The 25,410-nt window shown below is 39.2% G+C and overlaps 1 protein-coding gene across 11 annotated transcripts in view; it reads left to right on the top strand.

Moving 5' to 3' along the window:
* BNC2 (basonuclin zinc finger protein 2) overlaps nt 1-25,410 on the top strand; it is a 414,097-nt gene that overhangs the window by 373,028 nt on the left and 15,659 nt on the right. For 5 of the 11 annotated variants that reach the window (XM_074330349.2, XM_088793666.1, XM_074330350.2 and 2 more), the window contains 2 exons: nt 13,138-15,107; nt 15,540-15,605. In XM_074330349.2, coding sequence (XP_074186450.1) covers nt 13,138-15,107; nt 15,540-15,605 — 2,036 coding nt within the window. Of the gene's footprint in view, nt 1-13,137; nt 15,108-15,539; nt 15,606-22,507; nt 22,580-25,410 lie in introns of all 11 variants that reach the window. The other 6 variants (XM_019739200.3, XM_088793665.1, XM_019739202.3 and 3 more) reach the window with 3 other exon arrangements.

Raw genomic sequence — 25,410 nt, 5'->3', positions numbered from 1 at the left:
AGAAATAGCAGGATGACGGGAAGACCAGACGAGGATTGAGGAATTGATACATGTACAGTTATTTGCAGAAGATGAAATGAAGGAAGGAAGTGTTGACACCAGGAGTTCATCTCCCCTAAATGCACATTGTCTCCCCCACCCCCAACCAAGCAAGGTGTAAGAAAAAGGCAGTGCAATCCAATGGTAAAAGAAAAAGTTAATGCTCCACAAATTCACTTTCCTCAATTCTATCTCCATAGATAACCGAACTAGTTGTGACAAAGCGGGAAAAAACTTAACCCCTTACTGGTCATCACAGTGTTGTCAGGCTGACCTGTGATCCCTTAACTGTGGCGTCACACACTGAAAGAAAAGAACATTGTATGGCGCTTTCATTTCTGCCTGGAGCACTTGCTGGGGGTGTAGCTGCCCGGACTGAGCACAGGATAGACATGAAAATCAGTCCTTGGGGATTCGAGGGAGCCCTAGGGGTTGTGCTGTGCACCAGGAGGCCCCTGGGCGAGGCCTGTCAATCTGGCTTTCATGTTTTCCTTTCTTTTCACTGCAGCTTTTTCTTCCAGCCTGTTCAGCGAGTGCGTCAAGAGGTACTGTATGTGTGTGTGTGTGTGCATGCTTCCACCAAATAGCTTTCTCATCAGTGCTGTGAGCCCTCCCTGACAAATGTGTGGCTGTCATAAGGCAATTTGATGCGAGCTTTCTACATGCCCTACTAATTGAGAGTTGAAAGCCACCCTTCAGGCTGGTGTGGCCCAGTTACTTATGCGTGCCAGTTATCAGCCATTTAAATGGAGGCATTTTGGATGTTTCACATTTCAAAATGTTTTAAGATCCTGATTAAATGGCAGTCATCTCAGGAAGCCAGATGTTTCTGCCTGTTCTCATGCAAACATCTATTTACCTTGTAATCTGCAGAATCATAGATTTCAGGTTTAAAACAAATTCTTCCAGATTATTTGCAATTGACGCAATCTGTCTTTTATTATTATTATTATTACTACTTAAGGATGTTCCTATTGTCCTGTTTTCCCTGTAAATTGTATCAGAGCAGATGTAGTCACCCTGATGCAGCAATGGACTAAACTAATTTCATTGATGTAAACATTGTTAAACAATTTCAAATGCAACTTTGGAAACAGTGTTTCTGAACCTGTTTAATAATGTTTAAAAATGCATCAGTGAAATTGGCTTAGCCTGTGGCCTGTATTACATTATCTGTTCTCAATTACGTAGATTCCATGTTTTATGTCTGAACTGGTTATAAGTAACCCCCCCTTCCCCTCCCCCCGAAAAAAGAAAAGATCCCGGCTGAAGAGTGTGGCTTCTGCCTAACCCACTGAATTTGATTTAGACTTGATAAGCCTTGGAAAATACTTGAAGAATGCTCTATCGGCTATTAAAATAATAGGAGGTGCATTCGAGATTGGGCCGGCATTACTATTTCAGTTTTCACCCTTTTTTTCCCTTCCTTTTCCTTCCATTGCTCTTCACCTCCCACTCATCCCCAGCACCATTGCTGTGATTCCAGATTCTAAGCTACCAGCCTTGAAATGTCACAGAAAACATTAAATATGTTTTTACTAATTGTGATCTGCTAAAATCACACTTCAGGCTCCGTGCCGAAGCATTTTTTTTTTTTTTAATTTCAGAGGCAGTATTTAAGTGATGACACACAGTAATTTGTTCATTCTTCTGTCAGTATAATTTACACGGCAATGGCAGATAAACATAGCAATACAAGATTCATTTACAGTGACACAATGGCAGCTACACAGAGCAGAACCCTGCCTATGAGATAAAGTGGACTAAGTGACTTATGCAGTAATTAGGGGATAATTGTCATTAACCTCACAAACAGTAGTTTACCCATATTGTTTAAAAGGCTCCAGGATGCATAATGACAAGGTAATCTGTCAAAGCGCTAGGGGGAAATATTAATAAGATTTGTGCAAGCCTGGATAGAAAATATGCAGAAAGCGGCCACATTAAGCTAATTGGTGGATGAATATACACTTGTAAAAGTGCTTCTAATGGCACGTTTGCTGCTCTCCAAATGACTACTGTTAATGTGGAGAAGTGGGCTGCTTAGAAAGTCAGGACTGCTGGGACAAGAGGGTATTAAGGCATGTAGACGCAGTTATTACCTTGTGCTCCATAATGCATGCTGCCTACTCTTAGCCTCCTTTATTGTGAATTTCTGAGTTTTTCGTGACAGTCCCATATATTGACAACTCTGATTATTCCGTTTTTGATCTATATTTGTTCAGTCAGGCACCAACTCTAAATCACCTCTACTTTGTGGACCAATAAAATGTATAGTATCTACATTGATGGCTGCTTATGAATATACAGAAACACAAACTGTTAGTGCATATGTGGTTTTATAATAATACACACGTGTGTGTGTGCGTGCATGTGTGTGTGTGCACCTTTGCTAGGAACACAGTTAATCTGAGCAATCAAAGGGAAGGATATCCATCAACAGCCTTGTGTATGTGTTACAAGTAATAATGTGTTGTTCCCTGATGAATGCTAAAGCAGGAAATTAATCTTTGTGTTCTACGGCTATTCTTATACCCAGAGAAGAACAAAGTTAAATTTCCCAATACATCTTTCTGTTCAATCACACACTTAGTCCTCAGCGTGTTTTATGGAATACTGCTTGGTGAGCGTTCAGTCCCTTTGCACCCCTGCCCCCTCACATCCTAATGAATATGTTAAAGTTCCTTAGGGTTGTTCAATCAGCTTCAGTTGTGGAGTAATTCAAAGTATAATATGTGAAATAGAATCTTCCATTCAAGCTTTGGGAGCTCTGATAACATACCGGTATTGAGAATCTCGGCTGCACAGTTAAAACTTCAAACAAAGATTGGAGGCTGTGGCCTTGAATCTGTTCCAAGGTTTCAGCCCTTACCTGATGTGTAAAATCACTGTCATTATGAAGAAAATGTTTGCTGCTTATCAGACATAATAGGAATGCACGTCAGAAAATGCCAGGGTCTCTGGCCTTCTGTTTAGAAATGTAAAGGCCCAGCAGAGACCCCCAGATATACAGAGGCTTTCTACAAACTCAGTGGCAGGACGTCGGTTGGACAGAGAGGTAAACTAGAAAATGTAGACCTCAAAGCAAAATATGTCAGAAAGGGCTCTGGTGAGTATTGGTTATTGCAAAGCAAGCCGATTTATAGGCGTCCTAGGACATGGGCTTATCTTTATGTCTGAGTGTAGAAGGAAACAAGACCACTTGCAGGGACCATCCTTCTCTTTCCTCCTGTTTCTAGTGTTTCCTCTGAGAATTTCAAACTGTTCCTTTGCTGTCCTGAACCATAAAATGATTTACCCTCTAGCATCTCAGCCATGGTCATCTCCAAGTAAATAACTTGTGTCTGTTTAAAGGGTTTAATTGGGGGGACGGGGGGGGGGGGGGGTGTCTTATAAACAAATACTGCTACTTTTTTTTTTTTTTTTGGAACTGCAGAGACCCCTGGAAGACTACAGATGCTTATGTAGACAGCTTTATGGAGGTGTAACATTTATTCTGGCATGGTTGATCAAGTTGCAAGAATATTCATAAACCCTACTGGTGTGATTCCAGGGGGTTCCACGGCCTCTTAGGGACTTTCTTGAGCAATTTCCCTAGTTAACAAGCAAAGTTTTCACTTGAGCTGATCATTGAATTGACCAGGAGTACAAATTAATCCGGAAGAATTAGTACCTCTAATCACATCACTGATAAGCAGCCCCAGACAGAAACGCCAAGGGAAGCATCCAGAATATAGGATAATACAGGGACTCTCGCATAAGGGCATGGATTCTGAAAATTAGTTGGTTATGTACGTTGGTTACAAGGAAAAATATTAGCCTAGGGTTTAAAACATTTTAATTAAGATGATTTGTGTGTCCAGATTCTAGGCTTCGATAGTCGAAAAAAAGCAATTGGGGCTTAGAAACTTTAGTAAGACTCTTATGTACATGTGAGGAAACTAGAGCTGGGTATTGGAGATTCGGCAGTCACACAGATGACCATTTGCAAAACCAAGACTAGAATTTAGGTGTCATTCACTTAGGTTGTTTATTTTCCTCTAAGGTTGTTTATGTGTAAGTTATATTAAGCATAATCAAAATTTGGAACTTTCGTATGCTAATTCTGTGTTAGCTTCCAGGTATAGCGTTAAATATTCAGTGCTTAAGGTAAGGACTACAGGTAATTTTACATTAAAGGTTGGTATGTTAGAAGTATCAGCGGGACTTAAGATTTTCTATTTTGAAACTTAAATGATCCCTAAGGGACTATTATTAAATATTGAAATGTATCATGTCTTTAAAAATTTCTCAGGTTTGATTTAGGATGGAGGTAGGTAATTTGAAAAATACTTTGAATCTTTGAAGTGCAATTCTAGACATTGCAGAAAGTAATTTACTCCTCAGAAATTTCTTTTTATATGGCAAAGCAAGGCACCTGCTTTATTTATTTGCAAACAAATGCCCATAGAGGAAATGCGGATGGCTGGTTTTAAGCTAGACAAGCTAAAATTCCTGGGTACAGAGAAGAAATCCTGACAGGCCTTTAATAGAGCTTAGCTGGAGCTTCTGTGATTAAATATGTTGTAACCCCAGAGTGCTCTATCATAATCACAGTTTTTAAAGTGAAATTGCTGTACAGACTGGTACTGAGGAAAAAAGTGATAGCCCTCTGAATTATATATTCTTATCTGGTCCCTAATCAAGAACATTCTATAACAAAGTGAATTTTTTTATCAAAAGTCAAACAATATGTTTTAAGAATCACAAGGACAATTTAAAACTTGTGCCCTGGCATTTCCAAAATGGTATTTTGGTTCGACAGCTGATCGTGTTGGGAGGTTATATTGTTCACTTTATCAGTTTTTTTCTTTTAAATGGTATCTTTTGCACTGTGAAAATATCTTCAAATATGGATTAGAAAAAGAAATGATGGAAATTTACATATTGAAAGATAGATCAGAGAAAGTACCTGAAAGTCACATAAAATTACCCTGTTACTTTTTTCTTCTGCTACCAACTTCAGTCAAGTGCCATGCTCCTCAAACTTAGTTTCATCCAAGGAAAGGCTTTCCCTAACTTTGTGCTTTTTTTGGCAAATAGTTTGATAGGTCTTAACTTCATTATACCACCATTCTCCATGGTAGAACATTTTAAATGTTATAATGAGATAGATTTATAATGAGGCTCGTATACCATAGGAGTGAGCCAAAAATGGCAAGCTCCGTGTACATGTGCACATTTGTGTAATGCACATATTGTGGTAAGTTACTCTTTTAATGTCAACCCGTGTGTGCAAACAATGTTTATATAGAGAAGACGTCTACGTTAGCAGATCAGCTAACGAGGACTAATAAGGTTTTCATCTTGACAGAAAATTCTTCAATGCAAAGTTTTCTGAGCGCTCTAGCATTCTAACCAACAGTGGGTATTCCTGTAGCATCCGTTCCTTTTTGTGAGGAAAAAGGAGGAATTGGAAAGATACTTCAAATAAAGTTCTTTACAATCTGGACATACTGACATTAACATCAGCTTCTGTAATCACAGCCAACCAGTGTATACCCAGCTCTGATGTTTGCACACTCATGTTTGTACACTGACGGGCTGTCAATCTTGGGTTGACAGGGAAAGCATCTTTGTTTTCCAAAAGCGCTGTTCACATGGATAAATATTAACAAAGTCCCATCTTGGGTTTTATTTGGAAGTTTTTTGTTTTGTTTCATTTTTTTTGTCTGGCCCACACCTTGGTGATTCTCATGGGACACGTCTGTCCTAGAGCTTGAGAGAAAGAAGCAAGGATGTGACTGGTCAACATTGTATTTTTGAAGTGATGCTCGTGAGAAATTCTGAAACATACAAATTTCCAAATCATGGGAATTGAGTAAGGTTTTCATTACCCAAAACAAATGTTGATTTTTTTTTTTTCTCAAGTCTTAATTTGAACCATTTGGTGCAATCATGATATAAATGAGTATTTTTCATTCTGCCTACAGATATTACAGTTGTTTCAGCTGGCCTCCTAGAAACATTAGCTTGAAATACTGCAAAAGCACCATCACATACAAGAGCTCTGTGTGAATAGAGAATGGTATAATTTTGTTTGCTTATACAACCAGACTGCTCTGATGTATATTGTATATGCTAGTGGTATATCTTTCTCATTCAGTACCGTGCAAGAAATGGGTGTTTAAATGTAAATTTGCTAAAACAAATATGCATGCCAAGTTCTTTTCCCACATCGTTTCAAGTATTTCTCAGAAATTATCACAACATTGCTGTAAAAATTTCCCTAAATACTTCCCAGAATCTATTATTTTCAGTAAGAATTTTGTTTTGTTTTACCATTTTTATTCATCTCCTTTTCTTGCCTGCTTACACACACACACACACACACACACACACACACACGCACACGCACGCACACGCAGGCACACAGACACACAAACTTTCACCCAGGCACACTTAAGATTGCCAAGTCATATAAATTAGAGAGATAAACATAATCTAACAAAAGAAGGGAAAAATTGGCTCTGATGTCAGTGGAGAGCCCCAGATCAGTTAAACTTGTTGGCTAAGAGAAGAGTTTTAAAAGTGACTTGACTTGAGAAAGACCATTTCAAATGGAAGTATCTGCTTGTTATATAGGTACCCATCTGAGTTTTAAATTATGTAACTCGTGGGGAAATGGAAGAGAAGAGGACTGAAAGGTTTCTGATTTCTATACATTGTTTTCTTTAAAACTGTGTGTGGTATTCAAAGGCTCCTCTTCCAGAGTATCTCCCTCAAACTGCTGCTACTTTCAGCTCTCATAGTCAGCTCTGTGCAACCCACAAGGGGTATCCATGAGCTCTGCATGTGCCGACCCCATCTGTTAAGTTGATAGGATAGCCCTGTTCCTATCATCTGAGATAATGGTCTGAGCCCATCACTCGCTCCTGAGGTGACCCAGCAGTTAGATGATATGTTTCCTAATTTCTGGGTCATACCCTGGCACATATCCACCTAACCAAGAGGCCAGCACAAAGCAGGTGGAGATAAGCTAAGGTACATTACCTGACTGTTCCTCATTGGCTTGTTCCAAAGTGCTTGCAAACATGGGTGCACATAATACGTGCCTGTCACATATCAGTATTAGCTCTGGGGAGAAGCAGTCTCCACAGTTATACGACTACAGCCCCTTTAATAAAAATATATGAGCTTGCACCTGATAAATATGGAACTATTTCTCAATGAGTACTATATTACTGTAAATTCACATATGAAATGTTAGGCAAAAATCATCTTTTTGGGTTAAAAAAACAGAAATTCTCATGTTGACTCTCCATGTCACAATGGATTGTTAGGCACACTCCACTGATAAGAGAGAATGGGGAGCATGTGTGTCTGTTATTCTGGTCGCAGTAGAATGCAAGAAGGGAGAAGGCAGAAGATGGCCTACAAATGGGGCAAGTTGTGAATGTTGAGTTACAAGCGTGAGATTTCATGCAATTTGCATGATTTAGTGTTTTGAGTCAACTTCGTGGAGGTATAGTTTCATACAGTCAAATCTAATTTGAAGCATACAATCTGTATAATCATAAAAGCATGAGCACAGGCAAGATAGAGGACATTTCCATCAACCAAAATTCCCTAATCTTTTGCAGTCAATTCCTTTCCCTTACCCTCAGCCCCTGTCAACCACTTATCTCCTTTCTGTTACTGTAGCCTTAACTTTTCCAGAATTTTCTGTGATTGGACTGACAGACTCTTTTGGGTATGTCTCCTTCTATTATTAGCGTAATGCTTTTGAGAGTCATCCATGTTGTACCGTGTAGCAATAGTTTATCCCTTTTTGTGGTCCAGTCGTATTCCATCGTGCAGATCTCCCACTGTTTGTTTACCCTTAAGACTGAAGCATCCAGAAAACCTGGTATTCAAGGCTTTGCATAGCATTGTTTCATCAATTTTTAGCTTGGCAATTACTGTTAAATTTTACCTGATAGTGTACCAAGCTGGATAGGCTTGAAATTGGGTGATTTCTATACCTTCTACCCAACCCCATTCCTCTTGCTTTAATCTCTGAATTAATCCTGAAGGAGAAAGAATAGAAAATTCCAACAGGAAACTGGTTATGAAAATAAGTTGCTAATATGGTCACGATGGAATTATTTCTTAAGACGGCACACCATGCAAAGACATGAAATAAAAAAGTATGTCTCATAAACCTCTGATGTTGTTCTAGCTGGTTAGCAGTCCCTATTGCTCAATGTCATTTAATCAAAAGATTTAAAATTATATCAAAGGGGAATATTTTTTGGTTTTAGCTAATCATTTTAAGATTTTCCTTTAAATTGTGCCTTAAATCTGACAAGAAGTTCATGTACTAGAACAGAAAATTAAATTATTCTGCATCTGTCTTTTAGAATTAAATTATTTGCTTATTTCTTAATAATTTGAATACTGCTAGCGCAAATAGGCCCTAGATCTCTGCTTTGTTTAGTGTTCTTCCCTCATTTCCATGCATGGACAGAAGGAATTGTTTTTCCTCTGTGCTGTGGCATGATAGAGGCCTGCCAAGATGGAATCCTTGTTGGGCTGAGGATTCTCTGGGCTTGAGGTCTCCTAACAATCTAATTATCCCAAAGCTTCTTATCTGGTCTTTCTTCCATCTCTTTACAAGCTTTCCTTCTCTTCCCCACCCCCCCCCAAAAAAAAAAACCAACAACCTTACTTTACTTTGATTTTAAAACTGCAAGTCATATAAGATGCTTTGATGTGAAGAAAGAGCTCAAATAAAACCATCCAAAACATGACAGTTGAGCATAGTACAAAAAAGATTTTTAAAAATTACTTTGCAGAACCATATAGAATTGGGTGCCAGGTTTATACCAAGTGAGAATCACTAGTTCTGATGAAATGATAAACGGAAGTTTTTTTCATGTAAAATGCTTAGATATAAATATTTTAAGTGTTTTATACTTTTTCTGAACCCAGTAAAACCAGTTTATAAGTCTGGGTCATTTGGTGTTACTCATCTTTTAATTAATAGTATAGCCAGTTGTTTTCACAGGAAATCAATACTTAAAATAATACCTTGCATTTCACTTAACTGGATAAATCTTATCCTCATTCTGTAAATAACAATTTCCCAGGTAAAGGGTTAAAGGTCACTGAATTTGGTTACAAATGGGAAGGCCTAAAGGAATTGACTCACCAACTAACAAAATTGAATGGGAAGGACAAGTGTCCAGTTACACACTTGATGTAATTTATTATTCATGCACAAGACAGTGTCCCAATATGGGTTGGTCAGCAGTCAGGATATTTGTAACAGACTGATTTTTTGTTTTATTAATGTTTTTATGGTAATACCTATTTTTTTTATGTCTCTTATTCAGTCTGGTAAAGTTTATTTCACATGGCAAGGGGGCCTAGATTTTACATCTGTGCTTCTCAAACTATCTCTGAGGAAGGACCAGGTTTCCCCCTAATCAGTCTTGAGCCAATACTTAAGTTAAATAAAATTTTTAAAAATTACTAAAAAGAAAATTAATGCCTTTAGTTCTTGCGGCAGTATCAGATTGTCGTAAAGGGTTCCAAATGGTTACTCTCAATTACTTGCAGGCTGGTTAAAAAAAAAAGAAAGAAAGAAAGAGAGAAAGAAAAAGCAGCCCTCAGACTGACACTGGTCCTTTACCTTAAGAGAGGAGTCTTCAGCCACTGTTGGAGAATCTCTGCACCAGACCATGCTTATTTTTGTCACAAAGATCTTTAGAAAAAAACAACCTGGGCTTCACTTTCTTCCCTTTGATGATTTCTGACTCCCTTCAACCAGTTTGTCCAAGGATACACTAAAACTGATAGCCATTCCTAGAATGGAGCTTGCAGACTCATTATGTGGCTAAGAAAGTCTACTTTGTTTCTTGCTGCTGTATGAACATGATGGTATTAGATTATCTGCCTCGAATATGAATGATAGCTTGTTTGGAAAGAACTTCTGTGGCACTTCGTAGAGCCTGGATTCAGGGGGTGACCTGTCAGGGGGACTGCAGTTTGAATGTGCAATGTATTATAGGTATGTGTCCTGTTCCCAAGCACATTTGTTTACAAGGATGTGATCTTGACCTTCTGCATGAGTATAAATTGCTGCTTTTCTTACCACCGTAAATGAAGTTTCTCTTATATGATTCAGGCTACCAGCAAAGTTCTAAATCTTGCTTCCTTGGGCCTCTTCCACCAAAAGTAAGTGATTTAACCTAACAGTCTCCATTTTAGCAGAGACAGTTACTCAGAACTAAGAGAGTCTGAAAGGTAGTGGTTTCAGAAATAGCAACAGGCCTTGTGGCAGGTCAGGAGAAAAGAGAAACCATATGGGACGGCAACGGACTGCGGGGTGAGGGAAGACGAGGGTGATGGAAGCAAGATGCTTCAGGTGGGTTTGATCAGTTGCTATGGTTTCTAAAGCCTGTTTTAATACCAGAGGCCGGCAGCTAGGTAAGTACATTATCCACATGCAGATTTAGGTGCAGGCTGCCTGGGAAGAACCTGAGGAAGAAAGGACTGCATGCTGCTCAGGTTGGGGTTCAGCCTGAGAAACACTCCATAGTGAAAGGCTTTATAAAAAAAAACAGTGAAGAGCATGGATTTGATGGTAAAAGAAAAATGGTGTAGAAGACCTGACAGGACTCTAGAGACCAGCCTACTCCTCGGGATCACAAGCTCAGTGTGCTCCCCTGGGAAACGGCATCATGGAATGACAGCCACTGTGCTCAGTGAATTTGGTGTCAGCATTTCTGGGTTCCGGCCTGAACCCCACGTTAGCATCTTGGCAACCTTAACAAGCCATATCACCTTTCTTCACCTCTGGTTTCTCATCTGTTAAATATTTGCTGAGCTCTGGAAGCTATTACGAGGTTCAAATGAGATAATCTATACAAAATCACAATTTAAAATTTCTCTATTTGTCTGCATCACCAACACTCCCCCTTACTTGCCCTATTCCAAAAACTAGATGAGGTAGACCAACTGCTATGAGGGATACTTTTTAAAAACTGACTTGCAGGACCCCAGGTTCACCATGTACGCACCTCATTACATTGACTATTCTGAGTAGATAGCTGCCTGCGAGCATTTTATCTGAAAGCTACTTTTATCTATAAGATGAGGGAGGGGCATCTGTGTTTGACAGTTCACTTAAGAATGGACACCCACACGCACACATACACTGTATGCAAAATCATAGAATGCTAGGAGTGAGCCTTGTGAAGAATAGCACATACCTAGCAGCTTCTTTTTTTAAGTAATTTCAGTACATGACAAGTATCTCCTTGTAATCGAACTAGTTGTCACAGTTCAGACCGTCTGATTGTGGTCCAGAGAGAATTTTATAGCACAAGGCTAAGTAGAACTGTCTATGAGAAAGGATTTTCCATTGCAGAAACAGTACCGTTCTCTTCATCCTGTGTCCTCTAATATACTATCTAACGTAAGCATAGTGCATTTGTTGAAACCAAGAAATTAAGATTGATGCCATATTATTAACTAATCTAGAGACTCTAGTCAAATTTTACCACTTTCCCCACTAATGTCCTTTTTCTGGGCTAGGATCTCTAGGATTTCACGTTATGTTTATATGTCTCATTTCCTTCGTTTCCTCCAACCTAAAAGTATTCTTTGGTCCTTTTTAAAATTTCTTTCCTGACTTTACATTTTGAAAAATGTTAGCCACTATTTTGTAGAATGCCTTTCCATTTGGGTTTGTTTGATGTGTTCTCGTGTTGTAAATTTTTTACAAGAATCCCACACAAGGAACGAGGTGCCCTCTCAGTACATCTGTGAGTAGGTACGTGACAGTACTGCCCACTGGTCTTGATAACGTGGATCCCTTGGATAAAGGGGTATCTGCTAGGTTTTGCCATTGTAAAGTTACCATTTTTCTCGTTGTAATTAATAAGTATCTTTCTGATTTTTAAGATTTTATGCTTTCTTAAATTGGTGGTCTGGGTTGGAACAAGTGTCATTCACAGAAGGTTGCAAAGTGTCTTGTCCTGGTGGGAGGAAGCTGGGCCCTAGAAAATAATGGAGTCATTATTTAAGTGTTTGAATAGATTTCTCTCAATCCATCCTGAAATGGATTGCCTGACATTGCATTGCAGGGTTTTTAAGTTCTACCTCGAGGCAAATCTCGTAGTTACTAGCAAAAATGAAAGTATGAAATGCTTTTTAATGTATATTTAACAACACATAGTCTGGTGATTACTGATGTGTATTCTCTGTGGGCTCCCTTTGCTATCAGAGGAGGATGTTAAGAGACAACATTTTTACACCTTTATTCTATCTAAATCCATCACGTGTTTACTTTCTAAATATTTGTAACTGTCATATATAACAAGATCATAAAAGTCAAATACTTTAAGTCTAACTCAAACTTTGAATCATAGGATTACAATCAATTTTCTGGAGAAGTACAATTACTGTTTTTCCTTACTCTACCTTATGAAATTGCCCACTATTAAATGACACTAGAATATAGCCATTAAAAAAAATTAAAATATGGCTTAGTAATGGGGGTAGAGAAGGTAATGCTACTTTATTCATCTTTTTGACTTAGAAAATCATGTTATAGCTCCTATTTAAAACAATTTTCATCATTGAATCAGTGTCATGTCTGCTTGGGTTGAAGAAGTAAAATTTGCAAAATGTACTTAATTCCTTCCTATGGTGTCATTGTTTAATAAGAATTAAAGTACCATTTTTTTGCATTTATACTGGGTTGCGCAGCAAGAGTTCACATCTTGTACTAATGTATGCTAAATAGTCGCATAGTACACAGACCATTGTTGTTAAAATAGCAGTAGTAAAGGCATTTTAGCTCACAGAGCCCCAGTGGTCTACATTTTGTTTGTTTTGACATTATTAAACTCAATCTGTTTCTCTAACTGTGACTCTAATTACTACATTTGCATGGCAGAAAAGTTTGCTTTGTGGGTCGACTTTTATTAACAGTGTTTGCATGTTGTTTTCTGCTCTCGCTCTCAGTGTTTCATGAGCAGACAGAGCACCTTCAGTTGCAATGAATAATTATGCGCAATCAATAAGTTTTTGTGTTTGTCTTTGTTGTTTCTTTGATGTGGCCTCTAGGATGCTGCCGGCAAGGTGCTGGACCGCTGGGCCATCATGTCCCGAGAAGAGGAAATCATCACCCTTCAGCAGTTTCTGCGGTTTGGAGAAACCAAATCCATTGTAGAGCTGATGGCAATTCAGGAGAAAGAAGGGCAAGCCGTGGCTGTACCATCTTCAAAGACAGACTCAGACATCAGGACTTTCATTGAGAGCAATAATCGCACCAGGAGTCCCAGCCTCCTTGCTCACCTAGAGAACAGCAACCCTTCCAGCATTCATCACTTTGAAAACATCCCCAACAGCCTTGCGTTTCTGCTTCCATTCCAGTACATAAACCCGGTCTCAGCCCCACTGCTAGGATTGCCTCCAAACGGGCTATTGTTAGAGCAACCAGGACTGAGGCTGCGGGAACCGAGCCTTTCAACCCAGAATGAATATAATGAGAGCAGCGAATCTGAAGTATCTCCTACACCTTACAAGAATGATCAGACGCCCAATAGAAACGCCCTGACCAGCATTACTAATGTGGAGCCCAAAACCGAGCCAGCCTGTGTGTCCCCTATTCAGAATTCTGCCCCAGTCAGTGATCTGACCAAAACGGAACACCCGAAAAGCTCATTCCGGATTCACCGGATGAGAAGGATGGGGTCAGCCTCTAGGAAAGGAAGAGTGTTCTGTAACGCATGCGGGAAGACGTTCTATGATAAAGGTACTCTCAAAATTCATTATAATGCCGTTCACCTGAAGATCAAACATCGGTGTACCATCGAAGGTTGCAACATGGTCTTTAGCTCCCTCCGAAGCCGTAACCGCCACAGTGCAAACCCTAACCCTCGCCTTCACATGCCCATGCTAAGGAATAACCGAGACAAAGATTTAATTCGGGCCACGTCAGGAGCTGCTACCCCCGTCATAGCAAGTACAAAGTCAAATCTCACACTCACCAGCCCTGGCCGGCCCCCAATGGGTTTTACCACTCCCCCGCTAGACCCCGTCTTACAAAGTCCTCTCCCTAGCCAGCTGGTGTTTCCTGGGCTGAAGACTGTCCAGCCAGTCCCTCCGTTTTATAGAAGTTTACTCACTCCGGGGGAAATGGTGAGTCCTCCCACCTCTCTCCCGACCAGTCCCATCATCCCGACCAGTGGTACCATGGAGCAACACCCCGCACCACCCTCTGAGCCAGCAGTGCCAGTAGTGATGATGGCCGCTCATGAGCCCAGTGCCGACCTGGCCCCTAAGAAGAAGCCCAGGAAGTCCAGCATGCCTGTGAAGATCGAGAAGGAAATTATTGACACCGCTGACGAGTTTGACGATGAAGACGACGACCCCAATGACGCTGGCACTGTGGTCAACGACGTGAGCCATGACAATCATTGCCACTCCCAAGAGGAGATGAGCCCAGGCATGTCGGTGAAGGACTTTTCCAAGCATAGCAGGTCCCGGTGCATTTCACGGACTGAAATAAGAAGGGCCGACAGCATGACTTCTGAAGACCAAGAACCTGAGCGGGACTATGAGAACGAGTCTGAGTCTTCGGAGCCCAAACTAGGGGAGGAGTCCATGGAAGGGGATGAGCACCTTCATAGTGAAGTGAGCGAAAAAGTCCTGATGAGCAGTGAGCGGCCCGACGAGCACCACAGTGAGCCCTCTCACCAGGACGTCATCAAGGTGAAGGAAGAATTTACAGATCCCACTTACGACATGTTTTACATGAGCCAGTACGGACTGTACAACGGTGGGGGAGCCAGCATGGCAGCCCTGCACGAAAGCTTTGCATCGTCTCTGAATTACGGCAGCCCTCAAAAGTTCTCCCCAGAAGGGGACCTGTGTTCTAGCCCAGACCCCAAAATCTGTTATGTGTGCAAGAAGAGTTTCAAAAGCTCCTACAGCGTGAAGCTTCACTACAGGAACGTTCACTTAAAAGAGATGCATGTCTGCACGGTGGCTGGCTGTAATGCTGCCTTCCCCTCTCGCCGAAGCAGAGACAGGTCAGTAAATCTCCATTGGCTGCTCCTGCTGGGGGTGGAGGGTGCCAGTCTTGTTGGACTTTAACATTAGAAAAATCCAACTCGGATGTTTGGATGCACTGTAAAGATTGTCCTCAGTGACCACAAGATAACCAAGCTGCCATGCTCATGAAGGATTGTTGCAGTTGGTGCTTGTCATGATTAAGCATGCAGAATCATGTGCCATCTTCCCCAGTAATGCACGCCATTTTTCTCTGTGCTCTGTGTATGTGTGTGTGTGTGTTTTTCCATGCATCGAGGTGTGACTCAGTGAACTATGTACACAGTGCCCTGCTTCCCCATGAACCTTCACGTAGAAGCCGCAGCTTCTGTTGTAGGTATTTCTGCTTTGCCTTGTGGCTTTTTAATTAAATCAATATATTATCTTCATACACACATATTTATCCAATATAGAAACAGAAATTTACGGATGGAAAGAACCATAGGTCCAGGACATCGAGACAGCCTGCATCTCCGTAGGTATAACCAGAAATGTTATCATTCTTACATGAGTATTTAGTATGTCCTTGAATTCTTTAAGAGTCATGAAAATATCCGAAGAACATGGGACTAAAGTAATTGCTAATATGGGGAGATGGTATGGCGGTGTGGGTTTCTTTGTTTTACCTCACAGTGTCTTTGAGCACATCTCTAAAATGTGGATGCTGTCTGTCATGGCAGTGATGCACAGGAGGGGAGGCATGCATATACTTTTAGGATTACTTAGAATATATTCTGTCCAGCCTTCAGATGACATCACACCTTAGCTATGTAGCTGCAGCTCTGAAACAGTTGGGCTTAAACAGAAGCAGCTGGTTCTAAACCTACAATGTTCTTTTTCAATCCTAAAGAAAATGTAATAGAAATGGAATGTGTCAAGGTGGTCAGTGGTGGGGTACCACAGTCATCCTACACTTGGGGAGATGAGCTTGTGAGCAGATCCTTTACATAATACACAAGCCCAGCTAGAGTCACACACCAGTTAATTCTTCCTATTATGTTGGATGTGTTTTTTTGGTTTTACATGGTCTTTAAAAAGTATTTTATGGAGAAAATTTTATTACGTGGTAAAAATCAATATACGTGGAAGAAAACAAAGTTAATTAGGAATTTTCCAAATAGCCACCACCCAAATTCTGGTGCTTATCAATTATGGAGAGTTCCTGGACAAAGTAACGAATAAGTACCGCAGAAAAATAGTGACTTCCTTCTAGAATACTCTGTTTTTTGTCTTCATATTTAAAAGATTAGTCTCTTTTAATCTGAATGTTTAAAAAAAAAAAAATGTTTTCCATTATTTTGAAGTATAGTGCAAGGGGCCCAGTCCATGAAAAGCAAAATTTCTGAGAAAAATAAGTGCCTTTCTTTATACAACTCAACTATGGCTTTGAAGAAAAATCTATCCTCTTAAAAATGTCCCCTCCCTAAACCCCTCTCCCCCACTCCCATTTATATTTTTCTATAAAAAATGGTTGATAGTCACAAAGTTCTTTTCAGTTTTATCATTGACAGTCCCAGAATATGGCAGCTATGATAGCTATACTTTGAATAATAAAATATAATACTACATCCAACCTCTCCCTCCCTAAGTTTGTGAGTAATATTCATTCTTTTAAATTTGAAATAGTGCACTTGTGATAATGAGGTTAATGCATTGGACTTTTTTTTAACAAAAATAAAAGACTCATGAAAACCTGCATAAAATATTTATGGAAATGGAGTGTTTGAAGACAAGCCAAAATTTAAGCTTATTTGCATGAATTCCTATCACAGTTTTAGTTGGTTTGCTGAAAATACTGCAAGTCATAACACTGGAATAAATGACTCTGGGACCAAAAGGCTTTAACACCCGAAGCTTGGTGCTTTCATTTATGTCACTTGTGTTTTTACGTCCTAGTGCATAAGCAGGTACTATTGAGAGGGTGTTTTGTCTAAGGAAACAATATTTATTGATAGGTGAATGTTTCAATCTCCATTTTTATTCTAAGGACTGGGAACTTGGCAGGTGACCAGCCATATGGGAATTTAGACCAGTGTCTAGGATAACCAAGATATTCCAGGTGGGAAGGGTAGTCCTGGTATCTCCCATGTGTGCTTAGTCACATAGGAGATGGCAAACCTCAAAAGATAGGTGATACATTTCATTTGGGTAAAATATCACATCACACCCAATCTTTTTAATTCTGGAGTTTTGTCACACATAGTAAATGAAGAAAAGCAAATTGAAAAAAATACTGTACAAAGAAAGTTTTTGATTCTCACTCGAAATTTTGCTTTTCAAGGATACTCAAGTAATTTGATCCCAGGTTAAAAAACATAACAAAAACTCGTACTTTAATTTTGACGTCTTTTAAAGAAGAAAAGTGTCCATCCTTGTTGAGTCTATGACTTGAATTAATATATGACCCAAGTATAGTTACCACCAAATAACCAGAAATAGTGATGCCATTGGGGTACCAGCCTCTTCCTGCGTTTCAGCAGAGTGGACTCAAAATAACTATATTCCCGTTTCAGCCTTTTATCGTCATTTCATCAACTAATGTCGACCTGTAATTTATCCTCCTTATTCACAAAGCCTCCTGGATCACATCTCCAATCTAACCTTTAGACTTACCTTTCTCTTTCTCTTCACTTTTACTGTATTAGTCACGAGAACCCCAGGAATTTTGTGTCCCTACTTTTATCCTCTTCAGTTCACTATGAAGCTAAAGCAGGTTTTCTTAGCTTTCTCGGAGCCAACAGACCTTCCATCAGGATGGTTTCCAACAGAAACCACCCTTTGCTTTCTTTCTTTGCCTGCTGTCCTCAGGCCCATTTCTTTCCTCTCCCCAGAGTCTTGATTCATCCATCCTTGACTCCACAATGTCTTCCTTGTACAAATAAAGCACTAGAGGGGATTTTGAGTGGGGGCTGAAGTGTGCAAGGGTTTCTAGGATGCCTGTGATAAAACTAACAGAATAACCCTTGTCCTTCTGTTTATGGAAGCAGCCTTCTTGTCTTTGGGCTCAGAACACCGTACAGGAGTGATACACGGGTCGTCATGGGCTTCTTCCAAGATGGTTATACACAAGGGAGTAACATTTTTGGTCTCTAGATAGGCATGTTAATAAGATGAAAGTAGAAAGATGTTAAATACTGTGTCTTACATTTGGCAGCTTGTTAACAGAGATTTCCAGGTCTTTCTAGATTTTATAAGATCAAGTGGAAGGTTTTCTGAAACAGGAAGAATGTTCTTTGCCTAAAGTCAGCAGAAAGGGAGAAGAGAAAGAGGGGGGCACACACAAGGTCTGTGAGGACTGAGTATTCTAAGCAGTGTTTAAGATACTCTGTTTTATACAGTTGTGAATGAGTTTGAGTTTAATAAATTCAAAAGCAGAGAGGACCATTCCACACTAAAGGCAAAGAGTAAGCTAATAACCACAAAGTCCAATTCATCCAGTCCGTAGATAGATGGCTGTTAGAATCATTTTCATTCTGAGTTATAGACGTGAAATGTGACTTGTTTTCTCTGTAAAGAACTATGATACTATAAGGTGATTGCTAAAGTATTTAAATGTATACTGATGACGTTGTGTAGTGTTAGTCCTGAAAGTTTCTAAACACCCTTCTTCCTTCTGGTTTATCCCATGATTTTTTTTTTTCCTCCTAAGATACTATTCTGTCAGGGAACAGGAAGTTGGCCCTCAGATTTGAAGTACACACATGAAATACTCCCTGGGAAGAAGAAGTTATAACTAACTGGCCTAGAACCTAGCCTTCGTAAGGGAAATTTTCCTGAAGACAAGTGTTATAGTCAGAATTAGCTTGGTCTGGTTTCCTTTGGTCATATTCTCCTCCTCTGTCTTGAATTTTGATCCTCAGGAGGGCAGAGGGGCTATGGATCGCCTGTATTTAAGGAAAGCCCATTTATAAATTGCATTTGGTTTTAATTCAGAAAATAAACAAACAAACAGACACCCTCTGTCCTCTTCCCTAAACTTCCTTATCATTTGCTAACATGTTGAAATCTATGTGTATCGGTTTTAGTAATTGGCAATTTTAAAACTCCCTCAATTACAATGAAGACTTTCTACCAGAAACTAGATGGTCCACATAGAAAGAAGTACTTATCTGTTTTTCATCTTCCGTGAGTTTCACCATCTCTGTTCCTCTCTTCCTCTGAGAATAGCGGCCACTAATTGCCAAAGTTTGTCTTAAATTTTATCAAACGTAAGCATATATGTTTGCTCCTCAAGGTGTACGAAAGATGATTCAGCCCCCTGAATAAATTTGAAAACAAAATAATATTTGCTTAGGGTGATTTATAAATAAATATGAGGCAACCATTGGTGCCAAGTGTGAACCTTCTCCTTACTAGTTAAATCAGTCCAGATTTAAACATGTAAACTTCTTGATTCGTGTGGAGTAAGACATCTGTATTTGGTTTATTAAAACCTGCTGATGTCTCCAGAACTAAATTTGTTCATATATAGGCCTCTGGGTAGCTATAGCTCAAAAGCAGAGATATATAGTTTTTGCTTGTCTGATTACCTGACTTCCAGCCCTGTACAGGTGTGCAGGAATAAATTAACATGAGCTACCTTTGATGAGCCACTGCATACATTAACAACAGAGGTGAAGATGCAAAAACATGCTACCTGCCTCCTGTTATCACCTCAGCAGCAACATCCATTTTTTCCATTATCCTCTATGTTTGGAAACTTACAGAGAACTTTTCTAAGGAGAGATTTTCAATAAATACACATGATTTCACTAGGCAATACCTCCAAGAAATGAGCCACTTAGCACCAATTCAAGATAACTATTAGTATATTTGCCCTAATATAATTAGCTGTCAAATACAGTATGTTAATTCTCTCCAAATACAAGAAGAGAACATTTTCTTTTTTAACTAAAGTTTATTGGGGTGAGAATTGTTAGTAAAGTTACATAGATTTCAGGTGTCCAATTCTGTAATACATCATCTACATATCACATTGTGTGTTCACCACCCAGAGTCAGTTCTCTTTCTATCACCATATATTTGATACCCTTTACCCTGATCTAGAAGAGAACATTTTAAGGTATGAGCCATCTATTTCATTTCCTATATTTTTGCTTATCAAACTGCAACTCTCCTTTTCCAAAATTCTTTTATGAAGTGAAACTGTGCCAGTCCTCTGACTTTTAAACGTTAAGGGAGAGAGATTTTTCCCCGGTTACTCTATTTGGTTTCACAATAGATCCAGCAGATCAATAGGTCTTTTGTACTTACCTCCATTACTTTCCATCACAGGCAAACAAACAAAATAAATCCCCTTCTGAGTAAGTGCTAGTTGTGCCCTCCTCAAGCAAAACTTTGGTAGTAAGATAAACTTCGGTGTCATTCCTGTCTCTGGGGTTCTTTTTATATACTGGGAGAAGAGCAATGAGCAAAACAGCCTCCTAGTATCACAGGGAGAGACTCTGTCAAGCCTAAAGTGGGCCTCCGATCTTCCTAATGACTGCCTGCTGGCCCAGCTGGATGTAAGACAAGCTCATTTAAGCCTCTGCTGACCTTTCACTCCTCCACTCCAAGAACCACACTAGTCACTTCCACCCAACTGCCTACTAAATAGACAACAAAGCTTAATGGCAGGCGAATTCCTTCCCTACCATGACACAGAGAGATATTTACAAATTTCTATCGATAGGAGTTACATTAAATCTCTTGTGGCTACATAACTTCCGTTGCACAGACATAATGCTTCTATATGCTCCTTATTCTTCCCTTCCCTCGAAAGGAACAAGCGACTGCTCTTGCCAGCATTATCTTAAAATTTCAGGCAAAAATAGCCTTTAAAACAGAACGCACACACTGAGTGCACAAGCGGTGTTTTTCAGGATGACACCCCTTTGAAAGGGTCGTCTTCCTGGTTTCTCCCTCTAGTCCACCTATCTGACCCTCTGATAGACTTTTTTTGCGGGTGAATCTTTTTTATACATAATTATTCATTTGAGATCTTCAGAAGGAAGACTTTTCTTTCTCTGTTGAAATTTCATAGCGAAGATTGGACGAGATAGTGTTTTTTTCTCTTTTAAAAGTCCTCAGAAATAATTTAATGTTTTTACTGTGAGAATCCCACAAGCTTCAAATAAATGAATGTGGCAGAATATGAAAAGAGTTTACACGTGCCCCGAAATTGCAATGTCATAAAAAAGGGAGTTAGTAACTGATTCTTGAGTGCCAAGATATGTGTGTATGTGTGCGTGTGCATGTGTGAGCAAGAAGCAGGCTAAGGAAAGAGGAAGAAAGAATACTTTTTAGGAAAGGACAAGTTTTCTTCAGTTATTTAACATAAAACTACACTAAAAAAAGAAAAGAAAAAAATACCTAGATTTTATGTCCTAATGCAAGCTGCTTGAATTAAAACAGGAGCTGTAAATTCCTGGTAAAAAGCTGTTATGCCTGAAGTGTTAGTGATCTTAACTCTAGTACTTTATGGAGTTTATTACTCCTTTTATTAACTAGGGGGAAAAATGTTACCCACTTCTACTTTAATTATTTTTCTTACTTGCTCTAATTATTTTGACTTTACCTTCAGGAAAAAAAAGAAAAAAGGCAAGTGTTGCTAACTGAACATATGCAAGCGATGCTTCAGTTTTGCGATTGCGTCTATCAATCTGAATTATTACCCACTATTCAAAAATTATGCTAACGTCCTAATCTAAATGCATCCACATAATGTATATGTGTGTTTATACATAAACACCCACATAAATAAGAATATCAAAAGACAGATCATCCTTAATTGTCAGAATAGACATCTTTATCTTGGAAGGTAATGTATGAAGTTATTTTACCACATTGACGGGAAATAACAAGATTTTGTAAGTACAAGGAGACAGATTTAGGCAATGAGAACAACAGACATTCAGAAGGAAGCCTCTTCGGTCTGATGGCCCGCTGAGGGGAGCTGCTCTAACTCTGCTGCCTCCTTAGTCTGCTCTGTCACAGAGGGGGCACTGGTGGGTCAGTTCGCTCACTAGTAATTGTGTTTTACAGACTTCTAAAGCAATTGGCTCAGTCAGTCCCAATTCAATAAAAGTGGAGAGCAAGAGAGAGAGCACTTTTGTTCTATTTTTTACTTGAAATTATTTCATTCAGCAGTCTGTCTTTTTTATTACCAGGACTTGACATTAGCACTCCAAGCTATATTAGCATCCATTTCAGCAGTTCAGTAATGGTATTAAAAAAACACTTAACTTCAACGGTGAATGGTTGTATGACAGTACCATAAAAAATCCACATTAAAAAAAAAAAAAACTCATGTATTTGTCCCAGCAAATTATTTTTCACTTGTTTAACCACTTCAAAACTATGTTCTCATGATGGGTATTCACGAGGACCTTCTTGTTCTCAGAAGCAGCCACGGGAGGTGCTCTGTGGATTAGGGAACTGGGAGAAGAGGAAAGGGAAATCGAGTGGGGAGAAGGTAGGTAAAGCTGCTGTTTACCCTGTACTTAGATTGCCTTCCATTCATCAGCAGAGATGGAATTGGCAACCTCAGAGCACCCAAGGTGAAATTCTTGGATCCTCGTGCATGGCTGGGATTTGATTTTGAACCCAACCCTCTCCAAACTTGGGAGCAAAGCCTAACTACTTTGGCACTGTAGTGAGCTCATAAATGACTGCATTAGTTTCTAAATTTTGATTAAACATTCAGTAATTAATCAATGGTAGACACGAAGCAGTTGGCAAGGTCCAGAGCTGCAAAATGTTTAAGACATAAAACATTACGAAGTAATTAGAATATGCTCTTTCAAAGAGAAGGATTGCCTTCAATAAAGAGGTAAATGATAGCATCCTGTTTATTGTGGACGTAGGCAGCCAGAGCAATATGATAAACTGCTGGAGATACACATACCAGTAATCATCCACATTATTAGTGCCATTAATCATAATTCCAAAAATATGACAGCAGCAGCCAAGTTTTTGACCAATTTTGCTTCTGCTGTTGGCCATTATGACTTAGCTAATAGACTGCAGAGCTCCTGTGCGTGGCAGTTTGCATTGAGAATGGAAGGTTAATTATATTTGAGCTGCTGATTTCTTCTCTCCTTGGAAAAGGCTTAGCACTTTGACAATCCCAGGAGCTCCCTGTTGTTAAACCAGTAAAAGTACTTTATTGAAATTTTCTTTGTTGGTCAGGAATGAGATGTTTCAAATGAGATCTCAGCGCCAGGCTGGGATAGCCACTAATGTTTCTTACTCCAAAGTGATCCTTGGGCAACAGGATGAACTCAGTGGTTTCTGCAGATCACTTTGCTCTCTCATTTCTCTTCTGCAGACAGGTAAACATTTCAACATGACATAGTGGTACACCAGGAAATCCCACAAGATGGGTGGTGGTCTCGATGTGTATATGGAGGACTAAGAAGTTGGGAGAGGTTGAGATTACTGGGAGAAAGAATTAAAATTCTGCTTCTTCAGCTATGTTTGTGGCAATGAACAGTAAAAAGAATTTCGCAAAAATCACCTGAGTGTTTCTAAAAATCGAAATGTTTAGTAGCATTGATGGTTGGTTATCTAAAGTTTTCGTGTTTCAGCTGACAGTTTCAGCATTGTTTAATCAAAGATATAAATTAGATTTTGTGCTTTTTTTTTTTTTTTGCTCATGTATATCTTCAGTAGTTTCTTTTTCAATTCTAGATAAGGCTATAGCTAAATAATAGTATTGTCTGCAAAATTCCGTCCCCTCCCTTGGGGAACTCATACATCCCTAACATTATCTTTTTAAAAGGTCATAAATTAACCATTTTAGTGATAGAAAACATTTTCCATATTTAGTCTTAGGAAGTATTTTCTTTGAAAAAGATGTCAGAAAGAAATTGATGCTCCATGTTCCGCACATTAGAAAAGAAAACTAAGTTTTAAAACGGCAGAAAATTTTGAATATCAAGAGAAAAACTTGTTCTTGTTATTTTGGAAATAGGTCTTCTAAACTATATCAGTTAGACTATAAATCAAGGGATGGGGGGCTTGATGGTGACTTCATACAAGGTAGATACAGAGTTCAAAAATTTTACCTCAGGTTTATTTAAATCCTTAAAAGATGCCAGCACTCATGGCTATGTTTTTTGTACCCAAAAATAGTGAACCGAGCACCATATGAGCTGCCTGATTGAGAAAATTTCCAAATGCTGTGAAAACACAGTACTGTTCACAGTAGATAACACTCAGTGTCTCACGGTGCAGTGTAACAGGTACCTACTGAATAATCAGCACCCCGGAGAAGCCTTGATATGTCAGATACAACTCAAAAGGAAAATGGTTAGGGAACAGGGCTGGTGGATATTAATACTACACTTAACCCATGCATCCAGCGTACACATTTCCCATCTACCAATCTGCTTTCCCAAATGCGATCACAACATTAACATTTTTTATGCATTCCACAGCAATGACAAATTGTTTTCTAACTGTAGCAACAGATTTAGTATGCGAAAGACATGTTTGCCTCTGCCAACACACCAATAATTCTCACATCTTCAGAGTTACAACATTTATAAAGTTGCAAAGTGGAGTAAACAAACCATCTGTTTGGCTTTTCCATATATGTCATGCTTTCTTATTAGCATATTACGATTCATTTAGTAAACAAATTTGGTGATTTCGTTCACGTCAAAGATAGGTCTGAAGCTTGAAGATGATTAACATTCCTGGGACAGGCACATTAATACATTGCTTCCTCTGCAAAGTTAAATGGCTTCTCAGGAGAATCGCCCCTTGTTGACAAGATGAGACTGTCAATTTTGTTTGCCTGCCACATTAGGGGCCGTAAGGGGATGGCAGGCTCTGAGAGAGGGGAGTCATGCAGGCAGCATAATTCACTGTGAATTGAGAAAAGAAGTCTAATTCTGATAAATGGTCGACCCCAATACATCCTACCTGTTATTACAACAGACGTGCCGTATCTGTGCAGTAAATTAGCTAAACCCCTAAAGAGTTTGGTGGGAGCTTATCTTGAAGTGAATAATTTGAATGTAGAGGGAACTGTCTGCGTGACCAGTATGGATGATTTGTTTTATATTGAAAGGGATTGAAGTGACTGAATTTCATATTTTTAATTTGCAAGAATTTGCTTAGCTTTTATAGCTTTCATGTAATATGTACTTCTTTACATTTTAGGTTTTTTTGTTTGTTTGTTTTGATTGTTGTTCACTAGAATTTTGCATTGAATTTTTCTCCTGAGGTAGGGCTGGTTTCCAAATATTCTGGAGAGAATGTTTCAATAATAACCTATAAAACAACTACTAGTTTTGT

This window comes from Rhinolophus sinicus, chromosome 16 (genome assembly GCF_057876585.1).
Source record: "Rhinolophus sinicus isolate RSI-liver-muscle chromosome 16, RSI-T2T, whole genome shotgun sequence".
NCBI lineage: Eukaryota > Metazoa > Chordata > Mammalia > Chiroptera > Rhinolophidae > Rhinolophus > Rhinolophus sinicus.
Note: the sequence above shows the minus strand (reverse complement) of the source record. Positions and strands in the feature narration are given on the sequence as shown.